Source organism: Eufriesea mexicana, unplaced genomic scaffold (genome assembly GCF_001483705.2).
Source record: "Eufriesea mexicana isolate 0111107269 unplaced genomic scaffold, ASM148370v2 scaffold1140, whole genome shotgun sequence".
Taxonomy (NCBI): domain Eukaryota; kingdom Metazoa; phylum Arthropoda; class Insecta; order Hymenoptera; family Apidae; genus Eufriesea; species Eufriesea mexicana.
In genome coordinates, this window is record NW_016909285.1 from 70,205 (window position 1) to 96,937 (window position 26,733).

Consider the following 26,733-nt stretch of genomic DNA (forward strand, 5'->3'; position numbering starts at 1 on the left):
CTTAAAGCAGGTTTCGAACACGAATGAAAAAGAAGATTAATACTGACTACTTGCCAAGAGGGACTTTTCAACTTTTATCGTCAGTCGTTAAGTGTACAAAGGGTCTCAATGTAACAATTAACACGTACAACATAAGGATTCTGACCAAAAAACCTTAGAATATACTTCAGAGAACTGAGATTATTAAACCAGGTTCTCGATCTGATTGTGTATGGCCTGTAGAGAACGACCGTAAAATAACGAGTACTTATTGTTAGAGAATTATACATTGTTGAAATGTGGATAAAATCTATTACGTAGGTAATAGTGCGAGTGTGGGCAGCATGAACATGTACAAGCCTCTTGATTGTTCGAATAATTCCATTTCCTCCATTGAAAAGCTCTATCATCATAAATATCGTTATTATTAATACATGGTAATTTACATTTGAAATAATAAAATAGTATTATTTTATTATCGTAATGATTAATACTTGCATATTTGTAATTAAAATAAATCATTCCTATAATTAAAATCACAATACTTCGATATAAAAAATGGAAAAATTCGAAGAAGAAACATCGTTGAACGAAACCTATGCGCAGCGTTCAAAATTGTTTCCTAGGTTAGAAATACTTTTGATAAAAAAAATGAGAAAATACCTTGTCTCCTTTTCCAATAGAATAGATAAGTATTATAAAGTCTACGAAATGTATGTAAATATTTTTTGCGTTCACGTTATTGTAAAAATAGTGAATATATATATATATTTTGTTCATAATAGGTGACATGATATTTTTATTGTTTTACGCTTGAAAAATGACAATGGGAGGCTTGTGCAATATGGCGGAGTTTTGATGTTCCTCGCGTGTGCATTCGTGCACCGTGACATTTAGATGTTTTTTATGAAGGATCATAAGATCTCGTCGTACGTACGACAGATTTTAGAGATTTTATGGATGTTACACGACTTGCTCGTGATAAGGGCCGTTTAGCGAGTAATTCCTATTTCTATTGAAAGTAGCTGTTGTTTTACGTAAGAAAACTAAGAAACACAGAGATTTATCAGTTTCAAGACGCGGCTCGATATACTAAACTGTCTATTGCAATGACCAACTTGATAGATTGCTCTATGTATTACAATATATTATTTCTTCTGGTGCATTTGTAACAAATAAATAATTAAACAGATATCTTGGGCTAAGTTCCTTTTCCCGCCGGAATCCGTTACGTCATCAAAAATTACATATGGTATCCGATCATACGAAATCTGTATTAAGAAAAATTCATAAATGACTTACCGAATCCCTAAATGTTTGATTCTGTAACCATTTTCCTCTTAAACCATTCCTCTTGCACTTATGAAAACACACGTATAGTTTGAAAAGATATATGCACATTATTTTTTGGTAAATCAACGAAATTCTTGCTAAACAACACTTTTTACATACTGTATAAAGACGCGGCATTTCACTTGAAGAATCTTTCGAATTAAAACAGTCGATCTATGTACATAAATCGATGGTGAAAGGAAACAATGGAAAAATAGGAGCGTGATAACGCCATCTGGTTGGAAACTCCAAAAAAGGCGCCAAATATTTAAACGTATTAAATATCCACATGTTAACTATTGCATAAAGAGCTTATATGCAACTAATTACTTTAATCAGTAAAGTAGAAAACAAGACGAATCCTTTAATCACATTAAGCATTGTATATTTTTTCAAATGCAATACCAATTTAAAACACAAAATAACAAAGTATTTTTGTTTAACGTATTATTAAACATATTGACACAGGAAATGAATAGACCTAAAGAGAACAGTATACAGATAGTGAGAATTCTCATACTTTTATTCTATCAATTGTTCCAACATTTGTACGAGCTGGATTATTGTCGACGCTATGAAATATAAAAAATGAAAACACTGTGAAATATATAAACATAGAAATCGCACGCGAATACGATTGATCACAAATTAGAAAGAAAAAAAGAATCACAATAATGCTATGTAAGTGTACTATAGTTCTGTACATTTATTTCTGCATTCTATAATTTGAAGACGATAATTATAATTAATAATGATAATCAGAATAATAGGTATTGATGATATGATTATATCCAAACAACAATTGGTAATCTCCTATCTAATATTGTACAGCTCTTAATAATTTATAGAAATTAACACGGACTCGTAACAATTCATAACGCATATGTTCAGCTATACCGCAGGAACTCTTAACGCGACTGGAAAAGGAGAATGAGCTGCCTAATCGATATCTCCTCCCTTTTTCACACTCTCTCTCCTTATACAGTCGCGATTCAACAAGCCGCAAAATATAAGTGAAATATTAAACAATCTCATATTTGCTTGCGCATTGAATATCAATACTTAGATACTAAATACTTAGAATGCGCAATCAACATGATACCTTATTATACAAAATCTCTGTTCAATGCGCCATTTTTTCGTGAAGACAATTATGGAAAAAAGGAATAAAAATTTTCATTAAACATAATAATTGATTAATTTGTTGAGATATACGCATATCAACTATATCCAATAAAAAGCAATTTGTAAAGGATAAGTTGTTAATACTAATGCAGGCTAATCCCATGTACAATGCCAGATGTTGATAGGAAGACTACTAAGTCGTAAATGTAATTCGTGCAAACTAACATGATTTGGAGCTAAACATTTGAATGATAAACGCAATATAACGCCTACTAAATTAAAATACAAAAGAAATTCGTTATTTCATTATGGTATTCAAAGAATTGACACATTACAGCAAACGGGAAGACTACAAAAAATTACTAGAATAATTTTCCTTTTGTGAACACCATTTTCCTTCTTTTTTTTATAAGCTCACATACATTACATTCTAATTTTCTCGATCGTAGACATATATGCATACAAGCATACGCAACAATGAACACGCATACGCGTACCCACACGCACACATATAAAATTGTGATGCAAATGAAAGTTTATGATGTCTTGACATAATAATAATTTAACAAAGTTTGGGTTTCTGAATAAACAGAAGTTCTATTTATACGGGGATATAATTAAACGTACTCAAATAAATCTAAAATTCCTCACGCTTTAGAGTTAAGCATAAGTAAAAGCGGACAATTCATCACTTGATTTTTCTGTATGTACATATTTACCTTAATACATAAAACAAAGCGACCACTGAAGTGGTACTGCTTTATAGCAATCAATGAAACTCGACGGTTTCAAATAATACTTGAAATAAGTACACCGTACGAGTTAGAAACTTACAAAAGTAACATGGCAATCAACTAATGACTGACTTCTTATGAAATTTAGAAATTGTTACAAGGAATGAGTACATTATTAAGATGAAACTAGACGTAGAAGAAAGAAAAATGTCAATTTCTCCCACGAATTAATCACCTGCACCATTTGTTTATTCTCACTCATACCTTGCATCACGTACGACAACGATTATGTTACAAGACTCTCTTTATATGCTCACGCCGTCGAAAATCAAAATTATTTTTTATCTCGAACAAAGAACTAAACTGACTAATAAAATATCTTCGAGCGGGCAAAAATCTCTTATATATTAATTTCTTATATACGTTTGATAATATCGTGAGTAGACTTTTTGGCATTAAAAAGTCACAATCTTTTTTGATAAAGAGAACAGAGAAAATACACATTTCCAAATTTGAAGTAAGTTCTTAATTAATATTCAACCACGGCTCGTAGAACTCACACGATGGTTGTCAAATTTTTGCTAAATTGGAAAGCTTGAATATCAATATCACTTCACCTATTACACTCTTCATAAACCTCTTCTCATCACGAAGCATACATTCTGTTGATGTCGGCTTGGTAACGTTCTTGTACTGCTTTTCTTTTGAGCTTAAACGCAGCTGTTACTAGTCCCATGTCCGGTGTCCATTGTTCCGGACATAATTTTATAGCACCAGGAATTTCAAATCTCTGGAGCTTACCTAAATTAAAAACAAAAATTTGGTATGTGCCGGAAAACATCGAGAAAATTAATATTTTATAAAAAATTGTTTCAAACATTTACTTTTTTTGGCTTGTTCAACCAATTCTTGTAATACCGCTTTCTCAATTTCTGGATTATTACAAAGTTCCTCTAAGCTCTTTCCAGAAATTCCCAGATTATTCGCAATTTGCTCTAGATAATAATGGTTAGGTACTACTAGTGCAACTGTGTAAGTCTTATGCGAATCGCCATACACACAAATATTCTCCACAACAGGACTTGTTTTCAATTCTGCTTCGACTTTACCTAAAGAGACATATTCACCTAATTGTAACTTAACTAAGTCCTTCTTTCGATCTGCAAAAATAAATATTAATCCAATAAAAATACATTAAATTATATTTTCCGTAATGAGTTTAATGTTAGGATTAAAACAAACCTATAATTTTTAAGCATCCATCTTTGTGAATTTCTCCAATATCACCGGTTCTGAACCACTGTTTCCCATCTTCTTGGAAAAATTCTTTCGTTTTATCTGCTAATTTATAGTAGCCATCCGAAACGTTTTCACCACCAACTATGATTTCTCCTCTAGGATACGGTGTATCTGTAACTCTGTAACCAGCTTCTTCCCAATTTTCTAAACGAATATCGCAAACTGTAGTTGGTCCGCCTACTCTTCCTGTACTTCTGTCCCACCCTAAAAAAAAGAAGGATTGTATGACTTAATATGTTAAACAAAAAAATGTAATAAATGAAAAGAAGAAAAAAGGAGGACGAAACGTACGATCCATAACTGTAGCACAAGAAGTTGTTTCAGTCAGACCATATCCTTGAGCAACAGTAAGACAGAGACAGAGTTTAACTTGAGTCTGTGTCTCTGGGGTCAAAGGTGCACCACCACAAAGTATAAGACGAACCTTTCCACCAAGGACTTGCCTGGCAGCTCCAAAGATATATTTATTGAAAATTGGAGTATCATAACCACGTTTATACCATTTCAATTTGTAGTCATATGCAAATTTAAAGATTGCTTCTCTCAGAGGACCCGATTTTTTTACTTTTTCATTGATACCTTTAGATATACGATCTAAAATAAGCTAAAGAACGCAAAAATAAAATAAAATTACTACACAGTTGTATTTCAATATGATACAACAGAGTAACTAGTGCAGATATCATATTTTTAAAACTTACTGGCACAGCAGTCAAACAAGTTGGATGCAAAACTGATGCATCTCCTTTGGAACCTCTTTGAATCTTGCTACTCGAATCAATCATAGTAAGAGGTGAACTATAGCCAATAGGCACACCAGTTAAAAGGCACACAGTCTCAGAAAGGAGTTCAAACACATGAGCCAAAGGTAAGAATGCAAGAAATACGTCGTCTGCTCTAATTTCAACGCCATTGCAAAACGCTTTCAACACAGAGATCACGTTCTTGTGTGACAAAAGTACACCTTTTGGTATTCCGGTCGAGCCAGATGTATACATTATAATTGCAGTATCTTCGCTTCGTGGTGGGGATGATGGTGCGTTAGAAGAACTACCTTTCTTGATAACGTCAGAAAATGGGATGAGTTTAACACCGTCCTAAAATGTAACAAACAAATACATAAACCAATGGAAATTTGTATATAACATTTTCTAGTGATTTTAAACTGGTTTTTAAACCGTGTAAGATTTTTAATTTTCAAATAACATGAAATATATTCACACTTATATAATAAAACAGAAGACAAAAACAGGCTTTATTTGATTCAAATAAAATATTCTGTAGCAAATTTTATTCCTAACATATTTTTCCTGAAAAATAAACTAATTTAATTCATGATTCTTTTCTTCTTTAACGATTATACGCATGTATTAATGATGAAAAATATGCCTCTTTTACATATTGATTGATGGATTATCCTTCACGTAACGTTTATCGGACGTCCTATTAATTTGTCACGCCAAATGTCGTCCATTTAAAACATTCTACGTATTACAGATATAGTAGAGCAGAATACTCACTTTGTACCCACTAGTGTCTGTGGGTTTTAGCTGATCTTCCATGTAAATAATAGTTTTGACATTATGTACCACTTTCAGAAGCTGTTTGAATTTTGGCAATAAATCGTGACTGGTAATCACAGTATCGACTTCCGTTTCGTTAATTCCGTGAGCAATAGCTTCCTCGCCCAAGGTCGCGTAAATCGTGACTACAACCAAATTTTGCTTGAAACAACCATAGGCCGCTATCATCCATTCTTCTCTAGTCTCAGCAAGAATCACGATGTTTTTACGCGCAGTGAGGCCATATTCTTTTAAACCTCGACTAAACGATACCATAAGCCTGTCGACGTCCGCATAGTTTTTCCATTTATACTCTCCCATTCTATACTGTAACAAAATAATTATTGATAAATTTCTTTATATATAAATTAAACTATAAGGGATACATTCAAGAATTTGTAAGGTTGATTCGAATTTGATTAAAGAGAAAATATTGGGTATCATTTTAGCAAAGGACAATATTACTAATAATTTGCATTTATCTACACAGTCTAATAAGAGATAAATCATGGCGTCAGAATTAAAATTATTATTCATTTAGCTTCTCTCGCATTTTCATGTCACTTTTCTCACAAACCACTTTCTTTTTAGCTACAAAGAAGCTCCAATAGATGAAGTATCCACAATATATTAAATCCCACCCGTCCTTAGCTTTTCAATATGTACCATCAAGTAAATCCATTTTGGAGTACATGAAAAAACACCTTAAAAAACATGTCTCCTTTCAGCTCCTTTAAAGAAAATAACCTTTCCAAAAATAAACATATCTGGAATACAATTTTTGTCTTTAATCAAATCGTATGTAATGTATATATTGGTGTCTAAGATAGAGAGCAATCACTTCTAACTGTACCTTTTTAAATATTCTACCATTGGCTTGAACTTCGTCCTCTTCGGCAAGTATCTCTCTTGTGCCGAGACACTTCTTGTCAGTGTGCTTCTTAGAGATCCAAGACATCATCTTTTCAAGCGTGTCGATATTTTCACGCTCGAGCGCGATGTGCATCGGCCCTGGCACCTCAACCGACCTATACGTGACCATCTGATCATCCTTCGAGATGGCACGAGCCTTAATCCTTCGCGAAGCCTTTATCGTCTTCCAGGGCCTTTGAAGCACGAGATAGACCGGAAATGTCAACAGGTCGTACACATAAGAAATCGCCTTAATCGCGCTGATCGCGCTGGTAATCCAGAAGCTTTCCATCTCCCTATAAAAGACAAGGAGAGGTTAAGTAAGACCTTGTTCGTCGAATGTTACGATATCCTGGAATAATTCTTAATAATTAGAAGCTTCAATCATAAACAGCATCGTTATAAACACAAAGAAGGTCTATCAACATTAAAATCAAGGATCTAAAAAAAAAAATTCTCATTCTTGAATTTACGTAAAGTGGAGTCTGTTGCTGCCTAAGATTATTATGCAACTAGGATTGGCAGTAATTCCGTAAGATTATAATTTATGGAATGCGGGATGTCAGCATGATAAATAATTGTAGTGGAGATCAACATTTGCAGAATCCACGTATTAACATTTGCATTGCGTTATACGTATATGCGTAAAAGCATTTCAAATTAATTTATGCTAATTCTAGAATACAAAATGTTATATGAATATTTCCACGAAATTCGAAATCGAGAAAGATATTACTGGTAGGTATAGAATGGTAGCTTTCATTCAGGAAGCGCCATTTATGGGGAAATTCTTATTGTTAGACGTATATAGCATTACATTATCTGCATTGGAGATTGTATAACCGATATTAGTATTAATGCTATGAATATTCGCGACAGTTTACCATTAGTCGATATCAGCAACAGTAGAAAAGAACTTGTATTAGAATAATGTAAATATTTCTACAGGAAGCATCAAACATTGCTATTCCACATATCGTTTTGAATAAAAATAAAAGAAAGACAAAGCTTAGAAAAAAATATTGCAAGTACATCGTAAATAAACAGGTATATACATAAATCTGGACGTTGCGTAATATGTCTCGTAAATTTTAACGAATACCCATTCCTCGCATCCATGCAAGAAGCTGAATATTCTGCTCAAGGTTGTACCACATAAATACAGTATATATTTAGCACAGATAACAAAAAAGGAAAAAAGACAAAATATTTTTATTATGTAAATTATGTACAGCCACAGTGGACCAAACGAAACTACAGGAACAAAGGTCATTCAGATATTCAATTAACTGCTTAACCCTCCACCGATAAAATGGTAAAATGAAATTACAGTGATCACAACTCTAACTCCCAAAATACCATATCTACTTACATTTATAGTATTTTAACATGCATTGATATTAATTTCGTAAAAAAATAAATTCATATCTTCTTTCAGTTATTTTTAGTCAATTTAATCGATTTGCTCTTACGAGTTATATAGGGGACTTTTCGTCGCACCAACTGAAAAATATGATACCGATCATCGATGAAGTAAACAACGCGCCAATAATATTCCCTTTCAACGCTACTAAATCTAGAGGCGTCGTTGTCCCATTTTGATTCGTCTCTAACAACAATCAAACGATACATGAAGCTGTTTCTTTCATCTTTAACGTTCGTACAGTGTATCCTTCGATATCCTTGTAAGCGATCAAACAATTTCAAAGTGTAAATAAGGACAAAGGCGATTGAGGTATGCATCGTGCTAAAATAGCGTACATGGATCGCGCGATCGGGTGACGTAACCATCAAACTGGCCAGTGCCAAGTAATGGCGGTGAGTTTTGGCGGGATTAACCTCAAATATTGTATGAACAAATGAAAACTCGACGTGCAAAGAAAAGAGATAAAAGCAATAATGGAGGATAAAAAATTACAGGTATTTATACAGAATTCAAATATTTCTTCGTCCTTTCTTCGATTTATTTAGTTCTATGGCGATTATAGGGTACTACTACGATTTCAAATATAGACTTGGTAGCATGCGCTTGAAATACCTGGAACTATTTAAACATAGTATGCAATGCGAGCATCTCATGTGCACTGGTTACCTCTGAAATTTTGAGTTTATAGCCCCTCAATCTAATTCTTAATAATAATAGAAGAGTCTATGAAATTATAAAATTATAACTGAATAAAATACTGCAGTTATTTTTATTTCATATTGGCAAGAATAAAAGATGAATTAAATTTAATTCTGAAAGAAAGTTGAGAACCTCTGATTCACATTCCAGTGGGACTTTATTTTTATCCCTTATTTACTTCTAATGAATTGAACCAATGAACTACCTACTGCGTTATTACTTAGTTAAGCAATACGTTCTTTAAGTAGTTAATTGCTAATTAGTCTAATTCAATTGTTTCTAGATGATATATTAAATATATAATTACAGATGAAGCCGTTATATACATCAAAGTTTATTAGTCGTATCGCAATTTTGACCATCAAGCATCAAAAAAGCAAAATATTTTGACGATGACGATTTTCACATTCCACATTCTCGTAATTTTTCTGCTACGCTGTCTCGCAATTGCGTTATTATGTGTTTCCCCATATACTGGGTGTTTCAATTACTACAGTTAAGTTATTCGTTTTAAATAACAAAATTTATCAGTATCTGTTTGAATGTTTTCTTCCTTTTTAAATAATTAAACATAATGAATCAATTACTGAATTTAAAAAATAGAATAATATTTCCTTTGTTTTAGGAAGAGGAAATAATTGCAGTTTACAATTACTACATCGCTTACAGCCACATGATAACGTTACGAAAAAATTAGAACACCTAAAATCATTCAATCGCGACTCATAACGTTTTGTACCGTCTCAAAACGATAGAATGCGCCACGCGACACCCTATGTGCAGAGTACCAACTGGCACAAACACAATTGAAAGCGTGGCGTGACTGAAGTCTGGCGACAGGCACATGAGATTCGAATATCTCCACGGACTTTGAACGTCGTTAGCTCGTGACAGATGCAACTACCGAGCCACGCACATGGTCTTTTCGCTTATCTGAGTTTCCAAGGGCAATTCTCTCTATGCATCTACTAGTCAGAAGGGTAGGTACATACAATGGATACACGAAGTATATCCACCTAAAGATCAAGGTTAGTATCACTACCCATCGTCGAAAAAATTCAATAACAACTAATGAAACGAATGATGAAAATTAATTACACGGTTCAATCATCAAGATAAACCTTTGAAATTTATAATCATTTAAGCTTTTTCCGTCAGAGGACGCAATTTTGAAATGTCAATATCTTGTACTTAAAAAATGATAATTTTTGTAATTCAAATTTAGATAACTGGATAAGGAATGTAATTATAGAAAATTAAAAATAAAGGTGGCGCTAAGAAGCAAAAACAGATACGATCAACCATTAACAGAGAAAATATTATCCAGTCAAAAATTATGCATACCGTGGAACGTTATGCAATGAAGTAAAATTTAATTAGCATTTTTGGGAATAATTTGTACATGTTTAAAATGCTCATTCTCAAATTTAATGTCTATTTTTGAATTCACATCTTTATACCGTATTTTATTTGCAGATGTAACTATTCTTTAAGGACTTAAAAATATGTAAATACATACGTGCTAGTGAATATTCAATAACCATGAAGTAAGAAACGTCTCACTACTGTTCTAACTGAATATTTCACATTTACTATGAAACTACTTTTCAATCTATGCCATAATTTCGTTCAAAGGAACGTACATCTTACAATGAAGCGTATATGTAAAGAAAAGCTGAGAGTATAATTCTAAGTCTACATGCATTGTGCGCACACATGCGTAGCTAAAGATATTCATAACAATAACGAGCATAAAAAGACCGGCATAGTAATCTTTTTTTTCTATAGTTGCTACGACTCACGGTTTTTCCTCCACGATCATGATGAATCACTATCTGGTCACCTTTGTTCCTTTGAAAAATTGTACCTCCGGTACTTTAATAGTAGTCGTTTTGATGTGGATTAATGACACTGCAAGAAAAACCATTAGCAAAATCGATATGGTTAGTGGTATTTCAGGATGCATGCGTCTTTCCTCTCTTTATTACTACACATAAACATCGAAATCATTCTCGACGTGAGTACCGATTTTTTGCGACATAATCGCTCATGATGATTTATTCTGGGCATTAAATGATCCGTAATATCAATTCTAAACAAAGTAATGGAACGTCAAATGTCCAAAGAACAACAAACATAGCCGGCATGAACTATGCACTTGGCACGGACACTGATATAATCGTTATCGATATGTTTTCAATTTTAACTAATTTGTTAATTAAATTGTTTCATAACGTATACCAACAAATTTCGCAAAGCAATAAACAAACATGGAATGTCAAGGAATTAACAACTTCAAATGAATAGTATAATTCAAGGTAAACAATAATATTATTGAATCTAATCTACACTTTGTTAACAATTTTCATATTCATCTTTATGCATGTAAACGAACTGAAAGCAAATGAAGGCAGTATTTGACATAAGTGGCAGCAGCTGTCAATAGAAGAAATTGACAACAGAAAATCTTTCCTTCAATTTTTAGCTTAAGTTAGACCCTATTGAGGGAACGATTCTATATATGTATAGTTTCCGATATTTCTTGATTGTAGGTTAAGTTCCGTTCTTGGTACTAAAGGTCTTTTGCAATCACTCTGCTGCAGCAAGTTCCAGTTTAATTATCGATCCTGCGCAACAGATTTTTTAGTCGTGGATACATCGAAAATATTTCACGTTCCTTGCTATTTTTATACGCAGTATGAGAGGAAGTGGTAAAACAAAATATTTATCTATTTCAATTACTCACAACATTTGCATTATGAGTACTCTATACCGACTGTCAAAGACTATTAAGATGACATTGAATTCACTTGAAGGCTTACATAGTCTGTTAACTGTGTGGCAAGTACTTTGGTTAAGTGCACTTTATTCCACACGTGCTGCGACGTGCCGATTTATAACGAAAAAGTGTGTCGCAAAAATTGAAATATCATAAATGTTGATGTGTGAAATTAAAAAGTCTTACGAAATTGCATCAGACTGTGACTAAATTGAAATCCATTTAAAATTATCTCAGATACACGAAGATTATATTGAAACATTAATATTCGTTTGATCATGCATACATATGTATGTATATACACGTCAGATACAGGACTAATATGCTGACACCAGCATAATAAAAACTTATTATTCAAGTCCATAAGAAAATCTCTACTTTTTTTTAGTCCCTTTTGATAGAGTATTGATACATGCTAAAATATGTCACATGTCAAAAATTGGAAGTATAAAATACGAGCAAGAAGTATAAATTCTAACTGCGTTATGCAAATAAAACTGGGAATTGAGAAAAATGACAAAGTTTATGTAATCATTCAGATTTCAGCAACTTTGATTTACTGTAACAAAAAATAAACGCTTACAACATTATTACGAAATGAAATGCAGGTAATAATCTCGTTTATAAATATCTACATTCTTTCTTAAATTTAAAACTGATAAATCATGTCTTGCAGTTTTTTAGCATTAACGTTACCAAACGAATCTTTTGGTATGGCTATGTAACCTACTTTCTTAAAATAAAGTGTAACGATGAAAATGTTATGAAATTCTGTAAAGGACCAGAAATATTGTAAAAATTGTAAAAAATTGTTAGATAAACAGAATAACATCTATACCAAAAGAAACAAATGATAAACAAGTGAGGAGGACTATAGCTAAACTCTGTCTTCGAAAATAGACAACGGGGTCACTGAGCGACCATGCTGCTACCACGCGTTACACACAGCACAGTCTATATATACATATATACGTGTATTTACACGTATTCAAGCAACCCAACTTCGACCTTGAGCAATACTGCAGAGTCATGAGCTAGATATTCAATCTTAGCAATTGTAACAAAGATTTTTTACTTTCTGCAAAATCCTTGACAAGTGACAACACTTGCAACAGGTGACACTGATCAGTCTTTCTTTTCTATAAATATGTGAAATAAAACATAATTATGTGTTCTAAAGGGACAAATACACTGGTTGTATCTATACAATTATATCTATGCCTTTATCTTGCACTAAACAAATTATTCTAACAAAAATAATTTTAATTTAAAAAAGATTAAAAGATTAATATCTCTTTTTAATAAGATGTTCAAAGGTCAGCTTAACTGTATCTTTCCCTTTTCTATTTAAGTGCTAGATAAATAGAACGAATGATAATAGATTGCGTCTTATAACGGACTTAACAGCTTGAGTATATATATATTTTTTCTCTCACGTATATATAAAAAGAAATTCTAAAATTTTCTCGTGTTATGACATTAAAGTAACGAGTAAGTTAGGCAATTTTTCTTATTATTTCCTAAGTTGCTTTAATAAATTTTACAGAATTTGTCCAAGTTATTATATCTCCTGTATAACATATAATACATAACAATATTATTACACGATTAAGGAAATTGATTTTATACGACTAGCTTACAACTTTCTACATGTTTTAGCACTAAATACATCGTGGAATTTTCTTTTCAGTGATAGTTAACATGTGATACATGAAAGATTACTCTGCCAAAGAAATTAATAAACCTGTTACTTAACCCAAAACCTATGTTTACTAACATAACCTAACTAAACTGTAAATGCTATAGAAGGTTACAGTTTTACTAGGAAGATTACTGTTAACAAAGCAAAATGATAAAATTCACGTAATATCTATCATTACTTTTTATAAATATCATTTCACCTATTTCAATCCTATTGACTATTTCTCTTTTGCAGTAGCGGCTATAGCAATTAATTTGATTCGAATTCGGAATGAATCGAAGACATGCACGATTGCTGGATTTCGTGAGTAATTAAAACTTTTCACATAAATCCCAATACTTTAATTCCTTCTCTAACAATCGCTGCACCGAAAGTTTTTCAGCACAGGTAACGTGACAGAAAATTTATTTACAAAATAGAACTGAATCTGATCGCATGTTTATCGCTTCTTCATTTTTCTAGGTAGAACGTTACCACAAAAGGTGAAACAGAGTGCCTACAAATCGCACGTGCGGATCCAAATTGGAACGTTCCTATTGGTCAGCTTCCTGCTGGGAAGCGTTCGTGTGTCCCTTGGTCGCTTGCGAGCCACAAATCTGCTCGATCGCTCGAAGCTCTAATGGCTGGCATCCTCTGATATTAGGTCGAATTATGTAAACGAGCAAGAAACGGATTTCTATCGAACGCTACGGTAATTGCCTTATCAACGAAACACGGAATCGTGTTATTCCTCATAGTATTACAATGGCGTTAATATCTTGAAATATCTTAGACATGAAATATCTTAAACACCGTTCTTATAAAACATAGTACTGATAATGATCGAACATCAAAACGCGATAAAAATTGCTGAGGACAGTAATTCCAGTGGGAAATATTAAACGATTCGAAGAAATATTCCTGATTGCATACTGATTTCTGACTGGTTTCTGTGTATATTGGAATAAAAGAAAAACAAATGAAGCAATTTGTATCAATGATACGTAACGGTAAGGAAATTAATACAAGTGTATTACATACATGTTCTTCGTCCCTGCTTATAATCATTACAGCATGTTTCAATGTTTCAATTTCTGCTTTCTTATTTTACTCGGTATTGGCAGGCTTCTAAACCGTTTACACCAAGGCTATCGCCTGACCATTAAGAGCTCAGAATATTGTTACAACCCCATTTTCTAAATGATGATTCTGAAGTCAATCGTTTGTCGGTTAGGTGTGTGACCAAAGGAGAAATGGAAATTTCTGATACATTTAATGGTTAAAAGAAATTTATTGATTTTAAACGGAAAATATTTAGTGCCATTATGAACCATCAACTTGATGATCAGAGTCTAATTACATATTTTCAAACTCACGCTTGAAGTACAAGGTATGAAGTCAACACTATAAAATTCAACAGCTCTATTCCTTCGCTACTACATATTAGTTTCCATTTGAACTGTATGCCGCATAACAAGGTTCTTGAATGGTAAGGGAGAAAACGGAAACGGGAACGCGACATCGACTCAATTATGTATTATAACATCAGATTACCATGGATACAGTCTTCTTAAGTATGTATTGTATTTTGCAAAATAACTACAATTAAATAGACGCAGTATAAATCAATTATTAATATACAGGGTGTTGCAATATAAAACATTAAATATATTTTCATCATTAAAAATATTCAAAAATATCTGTAACGTAATTCAAATAATCCTATAAAATATATGAACTAGGGATAACATCTATTCTCAAAAATCATCTTTCTGAAATTTTTTCACAAAAAAAATATTAAGAAATAAAAATTGAGAAGTATCAAAAGATATATTTAACCATTTTTATCTTTCATATCTCTATACTTTAGCAAGCCCTTGTATCTTAAACTTCATGTATTATCTGATAATAGTATCTTCTGACACTATTATCTTTCTATCCTTACTTTACCCAAGGCAAACTATTTCTATACGTGTGTAGTTACATAAAACTACACAGCTTTCCCTTAAAATAATAAACTATTTCTGCTGCGTATAGGCATTTAAATACATAAATATTTATGCACATTTCAGATAATGGATCAGAGAACAAAAATCAATCAAAATTATCTAGCCCGATAATCAACACAAACAGATAAGCTGGCGCCACATGTGAAATGTTTGGCTGACTCCGGCCGATAATTACCGACGGAGGATGAACAGCTGGTTATAGGTTAACGATCGTCCTATAACCTATAAGAGTCAAATTCATCGACCCACAGACAAACGTAGAATGTGTGCAAAAAGTAACAGAGCGCGTGAATCGCTCTATGAAGCTCGGAGATAACAAGTTTTACGACATTGAGCGTCGGACCCTCCATACTTTCAACTCGTGTTACGCTTAAGTTATGCCAAGGTGAACATGGGCTATGCGTTTGTCCTATATACACGACGAATTTGTGTTGTGTTTAGTGTAGCACGCTCTTAAAACTATTTAATCTTAGCGGGACGTTACTTAAATTCACGCTGGTCAAGTGTCTCTTCGAACGTGATTAACGGTCAAGTAAATTTGATTACATATTCAAACCCATTGTATGCAGTGATCAGTATAACAATGAACGTCAACTACTGACAAGTATAATTACTTATAATTGTAATTAGATACGTATAAACACTGGCAAAGCGTAGTGTATTTAGCCTAATGTGTACAATTAATACACATTATTCTTCTACATTATGTATGAAATACTATTCTGTAATGAATATGCAAAATTAAGTAGCATGTTTTTGAAATAATGGATAAATCAGATGTACAAAAATGTGATTAACTTCAATTGCAACATTAGATAGCAAGAATTAAGTGGAGATTGATATCTACAAAATTAAAATTTTCATATGTGAATTTTATATTTATATTCTTATATGAAGAAAACAACAAAAATGATCTCAAACTGACAATGATGTTACTGTTTGAAACGGATTAAAAAATAAATCCACCTTTCAGTGATATATAAAATTGTATGTAAAATACAATACGTACAGACATAAAAATAATACGTAAATTTTAAAATCAATACTAATTAAAATTAATATTGGAAATGAATTGTGAAGAAAAATTGTATATCTACGTAATGTTATATAGAGTATGAGTCGTTTATACATGGAAGAGCATTATTATCAAAAAGAGACATCGATACAAAAATTTCTACTATATTCTCGTTATTAATTTATTAGATCGGTCGGCAAAGAGGTTACCTGTACCACTATAACCCTTTCTGCGTCTGTAACTATATTGCATTACTATTGTCCTGACTCGTAAAGTATAAAATGGTACTGCATAACGTCATGCGCGGCGCGAAAATTGTGATAGCAGATTTTCGTAGAACAGGATTAAAGACATAAACTATAGGAATGACATGATGTAAGACCTGAATCTAAAGTGGCACTGATATAAATTTATAAATTTCTTATCATTCGAACAATAATTATCATCCGATTAAATCATAAAAATGCAGGAACATTTTTATTTATATTTTACTGTATAAAATTAGAGAAATACACATATTTCAGAATTTACAATGAACTGGCGTGTTTGAAATGGTTAATTACAAATATGCAAGGTTATGTAGCTTTAACCTAAAAACGCCATCTGTGAGAATACAGTGTTTAAAAATGTTACACAGGGATAAACGTCACAAAAATTCTTGAATTCCCGGTATTTTTTTTTCCTCATTCTTAGTCACGTATGGTATATATTAATTGAATACAAATAAGATGCATTCGAGATAAAGCTGTTTTAAATATTTGAAGTGACTCAAAATGTATATACGCAAGGAGTGCTTGTGTAATCCGTTCATTCATCGATAATACTTGATCAGTAACCACGTACAATTTTACCATGAATTCGATACTTAACGGAAAGATCGATGACACCTGTTTGTAGAATGTTGCAACTATGATAACATTCCTACAATAGGGTAAATAAAAAATAATGTTAACAACCGGCATTGAATCTCTACTTAGAACAAGCAGTACTATTCCGGAAGTTTGAATCGAGTGTAATTCAAAGTAATTTGAAGTAAACTATTGTAAATTGATTGAATGTCACGACAAAATATATATTTTACAATTTATACGCGTATCTTTGTCCAATCGAAACAAAATTTCTAACATAAAGTGGAACATCGTACCACGTGAATTTCAAAATTGGTTACAATCGAATATTAGTGAAAATATCGTCTGTGAAAAATGAAACAACTTCACTGCTTACCTCCTCTATATACTACCACAACTATTTCGATTTTCCGATCTCGTAACTTCTTCCCGACGAGTTCGACGATTCCTGTCGACTAACAGTCTGTTTTCCCACCGCGATCAGAAGAGGAAATTATCACTATACGCGATCCAAGGGTCGAGAATGGTGTGGGTCTATGAGTATATGTGTAAGTAGCATTTATATGTATGCACGTATATGTTGACAATACGTAAAGAAGAGGGACGAGGAAAGGACACGAGGGACTGCCGATCCACGACGTGACGTACCCTGCTGCGGTCGACGAACAACTGAATTCGAATCATGATTAACACAAGATGCTACGTGAGTTATATTTTTCTGGCAATCTTTGATCTTTGATCCTTGTTTCACGACCGTGAAACTCAGTTCTCAATCTTGATATTGGCTAACACTCGCGAAGGATAAACGCAACCGATATGTGACAATGAGACAGCTGTTCGACACATCGTCTACGCATTGTCGATGCGTGTGTTACGTCGAGAATGAGATCGATCGTTTCCACTTATATTCTGATAAATTAAAGAGTACTCGGTACTTATATTCGAAGCATGCATCACTTAAACTATCTTGCTATTCTTACATTCGTTACGATAATCGATTGCGAAGATCGAATTTCTTTAAATCTTCCCTCAGTCAGAAGAATTGTCCCAATGACTCGTTGCTACTTGATAAGCTAAACCTAGAAAAACTTAACACCACGTGCTTCTGCACTATAAACTTGATGCAATTCACCGTTGACCGATTCTATACTTGTGGCGATAATACGTAACACACACTCGAGCGACAGCTCAGTATTCGCGCGAATAATACTTCGATATTAACATTTCTTCAATATGTAAGACACTTCTTGCCGTACACATGTCAAACTTTTAACCTATCACACATTGAGAGTTCACGAATACTGCGTATTTTCAGCAAAACTGAACGTATCCTACTCTCGCACGTACTAACGCCAGCGCAGAACACCGACCACTCTATACATGCTCGATCCAGTAGCAGCCATCTTGCTATTCGTAAGCTTAAAACTGAAGGAATCGATGAAGGAACTTTAATACAAATTGTTGAACATATAATAGATTCTAGATAATTTTTAAGAACATTACGAACTGAAAATATCGATGAAAACCAGCTCGATTTTTAACATAGCATTTGGAAAAAGATTGTTATAGTTTGAATACACTTTTGACTTGAAATCTCCCGCCAATTTTTTAAGATACCAGATACCGTATACTTAAAAATTTTGAATGATTAATCTTAAAATTTTTGTTAACATGACTTAGCAAACACAGCAATCACTAAAAATTATCTAATTAAGCATAAGTAATGTTAAATAACATAGCATAGATTAATTTATATGCATATAAGGACTCAAGGATTTGACTGGCAAACCGCGACGGTCATGGTTTTTGATATAGATAGCTGGCCTACACGTGAACCAATCACAAGCCGAGTTTCAATGGGCGGGGAAGTGGCGTGATCCATGATGACGTCATGGTAGTCCGCAATCGATAACTACTCGACGTTTAGCAAACCCCTTCTAACCCCGTTACTGTAGTACAACATACGATCAATGTTCAGCTTCAATGCACCAAACATCTCTTACGGTATGATCGCGTATTCAACACTTTAATAAAATTTATTGATTACTTCAATAAAAGTACTAGAATGTCGTTCTAACTATACTTTCAGTTATGAAAATAGGAGACAATGTCTAATGTTTGAGTTTTTCACGAAAAAAAGAAACTATGTATGTTATTACCATCAAAGTAAGAAAGTGATTTTACCGACTATACTGATTTCTACTGTAGTTAACTGAATTTTTGATAAATATTACGGTACAAATATAATCGTTTTATTATTCTGCAAAATTTAATATAAAAAATACAACTAGAAAGTAACTTATGTTTATTGTTCTTTTGCCAAATATGATGTAAAATTTTTTATTTTAATGTTTTTCATGTTTATATAAATATAAAAAATATTTTTGTTTTATATGTCAACGTAATTTTTACATTTTCAATTCATTTTTTACTTATATTATCGATGTATCTTATACAAATTGAACTGCTTTTTCATAATTAAAACATATATTATTATATTTTGATGCATATTTTATAATACAATAAAATAATTAAAATAATAAAATCATTGAGGGCAAAATAATTCTAAACTATGGTTTTGCATACAAAATCATATTTTTAATTACTTCAATAATTTAACGTATACATTTAAACCGAACATTATATTACAGACTTTAATTTTCATAACGAAATACGTAATGTAATACCTTATACAATAAAATCAACAGCATAGTTAACGTTTAAATTTTATTAAAACCAACAACATTAACAAGAACAACAAGAACAAATCATTCCTTCGGAAACAGTTCATAGAAACTCGATCTTACACAAAACTCAATCGTCCTGCCGCATGTTGTTCAACGACGTTGAATATCAGTTAGTTATGCACTCGTATAGAATGGTTCACATCATGAATGATCAAGTGCCGGGAGACCTACGACATTAGTAACATGATTCAAATAATAATAGCCTCGAAATAATAACAACGGTTCGAATCAAACCTTCTAATCACAAAATGCATTAAGACACCTGTCGTTAAGGATCCAATCACGATGCTGCTACAGTCGCTAAAAGCAGTGCAAGAAAACAAGCCAGCAAAACCATAGAGTATGTAGTTATCAGTATGGTTATGAGGTTAGTAACATATGAAATACGCATTTCAGTTGAACGAGGGATATACGATTCACAAGTATCCTTGCATTTTGTAATCTCACCTTCGCAATTTTGGTCGCGTTCATCATTGTGTGGCTTAACATCGGTCGATATTACAGTTTCTTCTTGATCATGTTCCTTCTCTTTTTCATTATTCGACGCTATTAAATTGCTTTCAATATTTAATGAGGGGACATCCTCTTCAATTGGAACATTATTACTACAAGGAACATTATTTGCAATATCTTTCTTCAATAATGCCTCTAATTCTTCAAACTCCTTTTCATGCTCGCATAAACTTGCCGCTGCTAATTGCAAATCATGGACAGCTTTGGACAAATCGAGTTCTGGATTGGTATACGAATCAGTTTTCACTTCCTCTGGTTCTACCAGGTTGTTATCATCATTGAAAGTTATCGTTGTATCTTTTTTAGGAACTACATTTGATGCATCAGTGGCCCTTGATGAACTAGACAGATCGTCATTTGTATCGTCTTGACTATAAGTAACAGAGCTACGAGTACTAGTATTGGGCGCCGTACTATCGGTTTCTATTTCAGAACGGTACGTCAGCGAATTCTTTTGGCTTAAACGACTATCACGTAAGTGATCTGCCACACTGCTGAACGCCTCCGCAATTAGTTTAACATTTTCGTCCGCGACACGAAGATAGAAGTCGAATGTATTATCGTCAGTCTTCTCAGAACCATCGTTTTCAGGATTAGTGAGGGACTCCGTTAGATTCTCAATGACTTCCTTATCTGCACTTTCTTTATGTTCAGAATTATTTTCAGAATAATGACTAGCTAAAAATTGAATACGCAAAACATCCTCCATTTTATTACAATCATTCGAGGCGTCTGCTATTACAGGAAGTTCTGAACGAACATTTACTTCCTCAGTCGGTTCCACTACCATATCGTTTTGCCCTTCAATCAAATTGACTAAATCTTGGCATAAACGACTATATGCTGTAAAATCAGTTTCCGTATCTTGATTGGACGACTCATTAGATTTGCTCTGCACGCAGTCTTGCCAGAATTCATTGTTAAGAGCCTTGGACAATATGTCACTGGATGTCACAGAGTTCTGTGCACTCAAATCATCTTCATTTTTATATTCAAAGGTTTCTATTTGAGTCGATGATGGTACATAAACACGCAATTTCTTTCTATGCGTGTTTGTAACTGAATGGTTACCATTTATATCTGTTTTAGAGTGCTTCAATAAATCGTCAGTATGCCATCGGTCGTAATCTGAAAGCTCACCGTCGCTCACGACACGTCTATTAGACCGTACAAACAACGACTTAGTATCTATCATTGTGTTACTTATCTCATCTTTGATTTCTTGAAGACTAGGTTCCCTTCGAAGATGAATTTTGTCGTGATTAATTAAACCGTACAGATTGGCTGATAGAGACCTAACTGCCCGTTTCTTCTTCGTACCAAAAGTGGTTTCCTGATTCCTAATGATACTGTTTTTACTTTCAACAGGGCTCTTTGGCGTGTTGGCATCCTTCCTGAGAGCTCGGTAAGCCAAGTCGTCTGTAACAATGTCAGGCTCGCACTGAGGTATGTACGATGAACGAGGATGGTCCGGCTTAGTCGGTGTAGTGTGTAGGTAGTCGCTTTCCGTAGCAGTCGTCACTGGTCCTAAAGGTATTCCGAATGGAGGTTGAGGATCGACCACTTTTAACGTATTGTTAGCATGATGAATGCTTCTATACACAACATCGTCCCGCGTCACGTCTGGCTCGTCTCGACGTGTCGGGTAATTTGCAGTATATAAGTAATCAGTTGTGTCTTTACGTGACAAAACAGGCGAGGCTATCAGGTAGCTGATATTAGAAAGTGCAGATTGACTGACCACTTCCGATAGTGACGTAGGTCTTTCCTTTGGATGCATTCTTCTGTAAGCCATATCATCTTTTGTTCTATCTGCAGGATCTTCTGAAATAAATGGAATAGTGTTAGTTTGCGCACGACGTAGACTAAACTCCTCCATACTGCGTCGTTCCGCTCGATCAAGAAGATCTTCGTCTCCAAGACGAAGACTGTTGTATATTGCTTCTAACTCAGAAAGTGCCTCCTCAAGATTCTTAGAACTTCTTTTTCGTTGTAACATATCTTGTTCATTAGTTACTTGTTTTTCCTCATTTTCTTCTATTCGTGTATTCTCTATAAGTGTATCATTTGGTAAATTGTAAGAGTTTTCTCGCACTATTTGTTTGATTGGTGATCTCGGACACGAAGAATCTAAAGGCTCGTTAAAAGCAGGTGGCATGGAATTATTGCGCAAGTTTTTAATATAAGTAGTAGACAATCTATTCTCACACATTTTGGTATCATAATCTTTAAAGCTTGAAGTAAGTTGATCGTTGCGATCATTTCTTCTCTGACACTTCATTGCTTCCGTTTCTTTAAATATTGGTTCATCTATATGTCTACCAGTTGAATTATGTCTATTGTTTGTACATTCTGATAAATTACAAGACTGCATCGAGTTTATAGTCAAAGACAATGGACGTCGTGGACACTGTTTAGTCGAGCCATACCAATTGATTTCGTTATTCGATTCATAGGATCTTAAACTCTTTAAATGATCCTTGGTAACTTCATGAATGTCATTCATTTTGGTACGTAAACTGTCGTCATATTTCGACACGCGATATTTTCCATTAAATGGAAAGGAATTATAACCACAGGCGAAGACTCGACAACGACAAGACCAATCTCTTGGTGGAGGTTCAGGTGGAGAAGAACTTCGACTTGTAAATTGGCGATTTCTAGCGTAATCATACGGGTCAGCATAAGTTGCATTAGCCGTGGGTGAATTGAGAAAGTAATTATTTTCCTCTTGATTTGTGTAATTTTTATTTTTATGCAAAACATTCGGTTTTGCATATGTGTTATTTTGATTTAAATCTGTGATATATTGACTTGTTGATTGTTTCGTAATATCAGCAGAAGATTTTGCTTGTAGATTGGATGTAACTATTCCAGATTGCCGTAAGTTTTCAACAGATTTTTGTACAGGAAATGTATTGCTGTTAGAATAATTAATAAAGTGTGGTGATTGTTGTGGCAACTGAAATAATTCATTTGTATCCATAGATGTAAATGATTGTTGTTCCTCATTCATAAAATCAAAATTACTACGTTTGTTTGTTATATTGTTCAAATTTTCTGGGAACTTGTGGCCTTCATCTCTGGATAATCGTTTTATGTAACGTTCTGTACGTGCTGCACGACTTTTTCTGTTACAAGAACTATTTTTCTGTGCATTGTGCACAGCACTTTCATTTTGGTATCTTGTTAACGAATTAGAAGATTTACGTGAATCTTCATCTGAACTACTATTTGCACAAATACGATCTCGTTTTGCTTCTACTTGTGCCTTCAACTTATTTTTCCTTGCCTTCTTACTTAATCTATCTAATGATCCATCACTGCTACGAGAGATCAAAGAATCCCATTGCAAACCAGCTACATCCATAGATTTTTCAACAGTATCATTTGAATCATTGCTGTTTAAAGGTTGATTCAACCCCTTTTCAACTGGATGAAGAACAACATTATGTGATTTTCTATTAAATACTGTGCGAGGTCTTGGTTGCCTTGTACAATATACAATTTCCTCATCATTTGAAGAACTATCATAATCTCTTATCGAAGATATTCGTTTTAAGATTCCACCAAATGACCATTTCTTTTCTTTTTTTTTGTCTGTAGAAGTCACTGCATTACAGACAGGTAAGCGTCGAGTTGGTGGTAAAAGACCATCCATTCTTAGAATGTCCTTTCCACTGATACTTCTCTTTTCCATCGCGAATAAATAATTTATCTACTTAAATATATTACAATACCTAAAAAAATTACAAATTTATTAATATTAAATATTTAAGTACTTAATATTTTTTTATAAAAATATGGTATTTCTAATTATAGTATCTTAATGTATTTACATGTGTTAATATACACTAATTATATTTATAAATATAATAACACATTGTTAATCTTAATGTTTGTAATTTTATATACGAATATATGTGTACATATATATATCTACATAAATATATATACATATATATATAAATGCAGAAAATGTGTAAAGATATGCGGGTGCAAACACTTTGTTACAACTATCAAATGAATTACGTTTTATTTAACCAATAAATCTTTGACTCCTAATATCGATATGTTTACACAAAGTATACCTTGAAACACGGTTTTCCTTATAAACAATTATATACTATTACGTACATGTATATAAATAGATTATTGTCTGCTAACCTCTATGCAGACAGTTGGCTGAATGATTCAGATAAGTATTAGGCGAAGGGCGAATATTCTGTACATTTGCCAAAAATGTTTTTGTGACTCAGAAACGTCAGTCACAAAATTTGATCACAATGCACAACATAAAAATTGCGAGACTACAACTCAGGTCAGTACATCCAGTGCAGTGCTGATAATGCTGATAAGATCTCCACACCTCTCTTACAGACTTTCGCAATACCCTCGTTATCTTGACAGATGAACTATAAAAGCGGTGTCTCGACTTCTCTGTGGTAGACTGCAACGGGTTTCTGTGGCCTTCGACGGTTTGGAACGGAGATTTAATTGCGTTCAGAAATTACAGAAAGTTTGACTAGCTTCGAGACACCTATGATCTGTAACTGATCTTTGCCTTGCGCTTATTTAGCGCTGCTATTACATGAACATCGAAGAACGCGTATTACGCGTCGAACACAAAGGATACTGTTGGACTACGCGAAACTGACTCGAATCAGATCGAATCAGATATGAGAAGAGAAGGGATTCATCGTTTAGACCCCACCCATTATACCTACCTCCCCCCGTACTGTGGCGCAGAATCACGCACGGTAAATCGTACACGCACTTACGCACCTACGCATAACAGGCGTATATATTTACTTTTTTCTTTGGAACTTTTGTCACAGCGTTTCTTAAACTCGATTTCAAGAAATTTAGCGTGCTTACTTTATTTCATTATTGCTATCATAATATAGTACCCGTATTATGTGAAACACACACGTACAAGTGAAATAGAATCGCTTGTTGTGAGAATGTGTTGTTCTCTACAGCAGTACATAGAGGGGGACACGTAAGGGGCTCCAGTGTGAACAGCACTGCTTTATGACGATGCATTACATAGAAACCCTCTTTGCTAAAACTCCGATGGTATAGTAGGAAAACGCCATTCTTCGGCTAGCATCGGAAATAAAGGAATTTATGAAAGCGGTTCTTTTAACTTTATTTATTTCCTTTTCAATCATAAAATGGAATGTGAAATTTGTTATATAATTTAACCATTTTTTTCCCGGCGTAACAACCATTAAAATCATTTACTCATTCTTTTTAACGTGTTGATAAGTAGAAAATGAATGGTTTGGTACTCGAATTGACTCATACAAACCTTGAACTTACGACATCGAGCCGTTCTTAAGATTCAGCTGCGAATTGTGCTGAATTCCAGATCTGAATTACGTCAGACCGTGGCATTCGACAAACCGCGAAACTAAGAGACAATATTATAAATAGAGATTCTTCTTGTGCTGGTGGTCTGCTGATATAGGTATTTTTATATAAGTTAAACTTGAGTCTTTGTATTTTTTTTTTAAACAATAAAAGTACAAACTAATATAAAAAAATTAAGACAATAATATTAACTGATTCAGATAAGATTACTATTATTATCGTTATTAAAGAAAGGAACTTAGATTTCGAAAAAAATTAACGTTCTTTGGCTCACATTGATACACTTTCATCAAAATCAAATAGCATCGGTATTAAAATCGTAATTGTGTCTCGTAAGCGAGGCAAAGTACTTCGCGCTTTCATCACTCTAAATTGCATATAATTGTACGAGACGCACATTTCTCATACGCTCCGTCGATTTATACTCGCGTATATATAGGGTGTTCGAAAAGTTTAGCAAATCTTTTCCGCGGAATAAATAATCGTAGTAGCGTGTACTATGATTTTATCAGACAAAATTTAGATAAAATTATAATGATTATCATCATAACGCGATTGCGATTCGAGTCAGAAATTATCAACGCGTCACGTGGTATATTTCAGAGCATTTGAAAAAGCGCGGTTATGTATGACGTGAATTAACGTCGTCGGAATGCGCGACATTTCTCTCTTTTAGAGAGTTGAATCTTGCATCCTG

At 33.5% G+C, this 26,733-nt stretch overlaps 2 protein-coding genes across 6 annotated transcripts; both read right to left on the reverse strand.

The window, feature by feature from the left end:
• Positions 1-3,410: 3,410 nt before the first annotated feature.
• Acsl (Acyl-CoA synthetase long-chain) lies at positions 3,411-18,777 on the reverse strand. 3 transcript variants are annotated; one of them, XM_017900359.1, is made up of 9 exons: positions 18,381-18,777; positions 10,871-10,979; positions 6,885-7,239; positions 5,990-6,358; positions 5,171-5,566; positions 4,761-5,073; positions 4,413-4,673; positions 4,055-4,330; positions 3,411-3,971 (listed from the first exon to the last, which is right to left on the reverse strand). In XM_017900359.1, the coding sequence occupies exons 2-9, from the start codon at positions 10,888-10,890 to the stop codon at positions 3,817-3,819; spliced, it is 2,145 nt and encodes a 714-aa protein (XP_017755848.1). In that variant the 5' UTR covers positions 10,891-10,979; positions 18,381-18,777; the 3' UTR covers positions 3,411-3,816. The 3 variants fall into 3 exon arrangements, with proteins under 3 accessions (XP_017755848.1, XP_017755849.1, XP_017755850.1); XM_017900360.1 differs by lacking the exon at positions 18,381-18,777 and adding an exon at positions 17,777-18,179; XM_017900361.1 differs by lacking the exons at positions 10,871-10,979; positions 18,381-18,777 and adding an exon at positions 17,777-18,179.
• Positions 18,778-20,190: 1,413 nt separating this feature from the next.
• Positions 20,191-24,826, reverse strand: LOC108547731 (uncharacterized). 3 transcript variants are annotated; one of them, XM_017900372.1, is made up of 3 exons: positions 24,798-24,826; positions 20,595-24,400; positions 20,192-20,314 (listed from the first exon to the last, which is right to left on the reverse strand). In XM_017900372.1, exons 2-3 carry the CDS (start codon positions 24,358-24,360, stop codon positions 20,289-20,291), a joined length of 3,792 nt encoding a protein of 1,263 aa, XP_017755861.1. In that variant the 5' UTR covers positions 24,361-24,400; positions 24,798-24,826; the 3' UTR covers positions 20,192-20,288. The 3 variants fall into 3 exon arrangements, with proteins under 3 accessions (XP_017755859.1, XP_017755861.1, XP_017755860.1); XM_017900371.1 differs by having other exon boundaries at positions 20,305-20,314; positions 20,382-24,400; XM_017900370.1 differs by having other exon boundaries at positions 20,191-24,400.
• Between the last annotated feature and the right edge of the window lie 1,907 nt (positions 24,827-26,733).

Coding starts and splice junctions, on each gene's coding strand:
- Acsl (XM_017900359.1), bottom strand. CDS start 10,890: ATGATCGTGGAGGAAAAACC. Junction 5,074..5,170: donor CTTGTTTGACTGCTGTGCCA/GTAAGTTTTAAA, acceptor TGCGTTCTTTAG/CTTATTTTAGATCGTATATC. Junction 4,331..4,412: donor TGGATGCTTAAAAATTATAG/GTTTGTTTTAAT, acceptor TTATTTTTGCAG/ATCGAAAGAAGGACTTAGTT.
- LOC108547731 (XM_017900370.1), bottom strand. CDS start 24,360: ATGGAAAAGAGAAGTATCAGTGGAAAGGACATTCTAAGAATGGATGGT.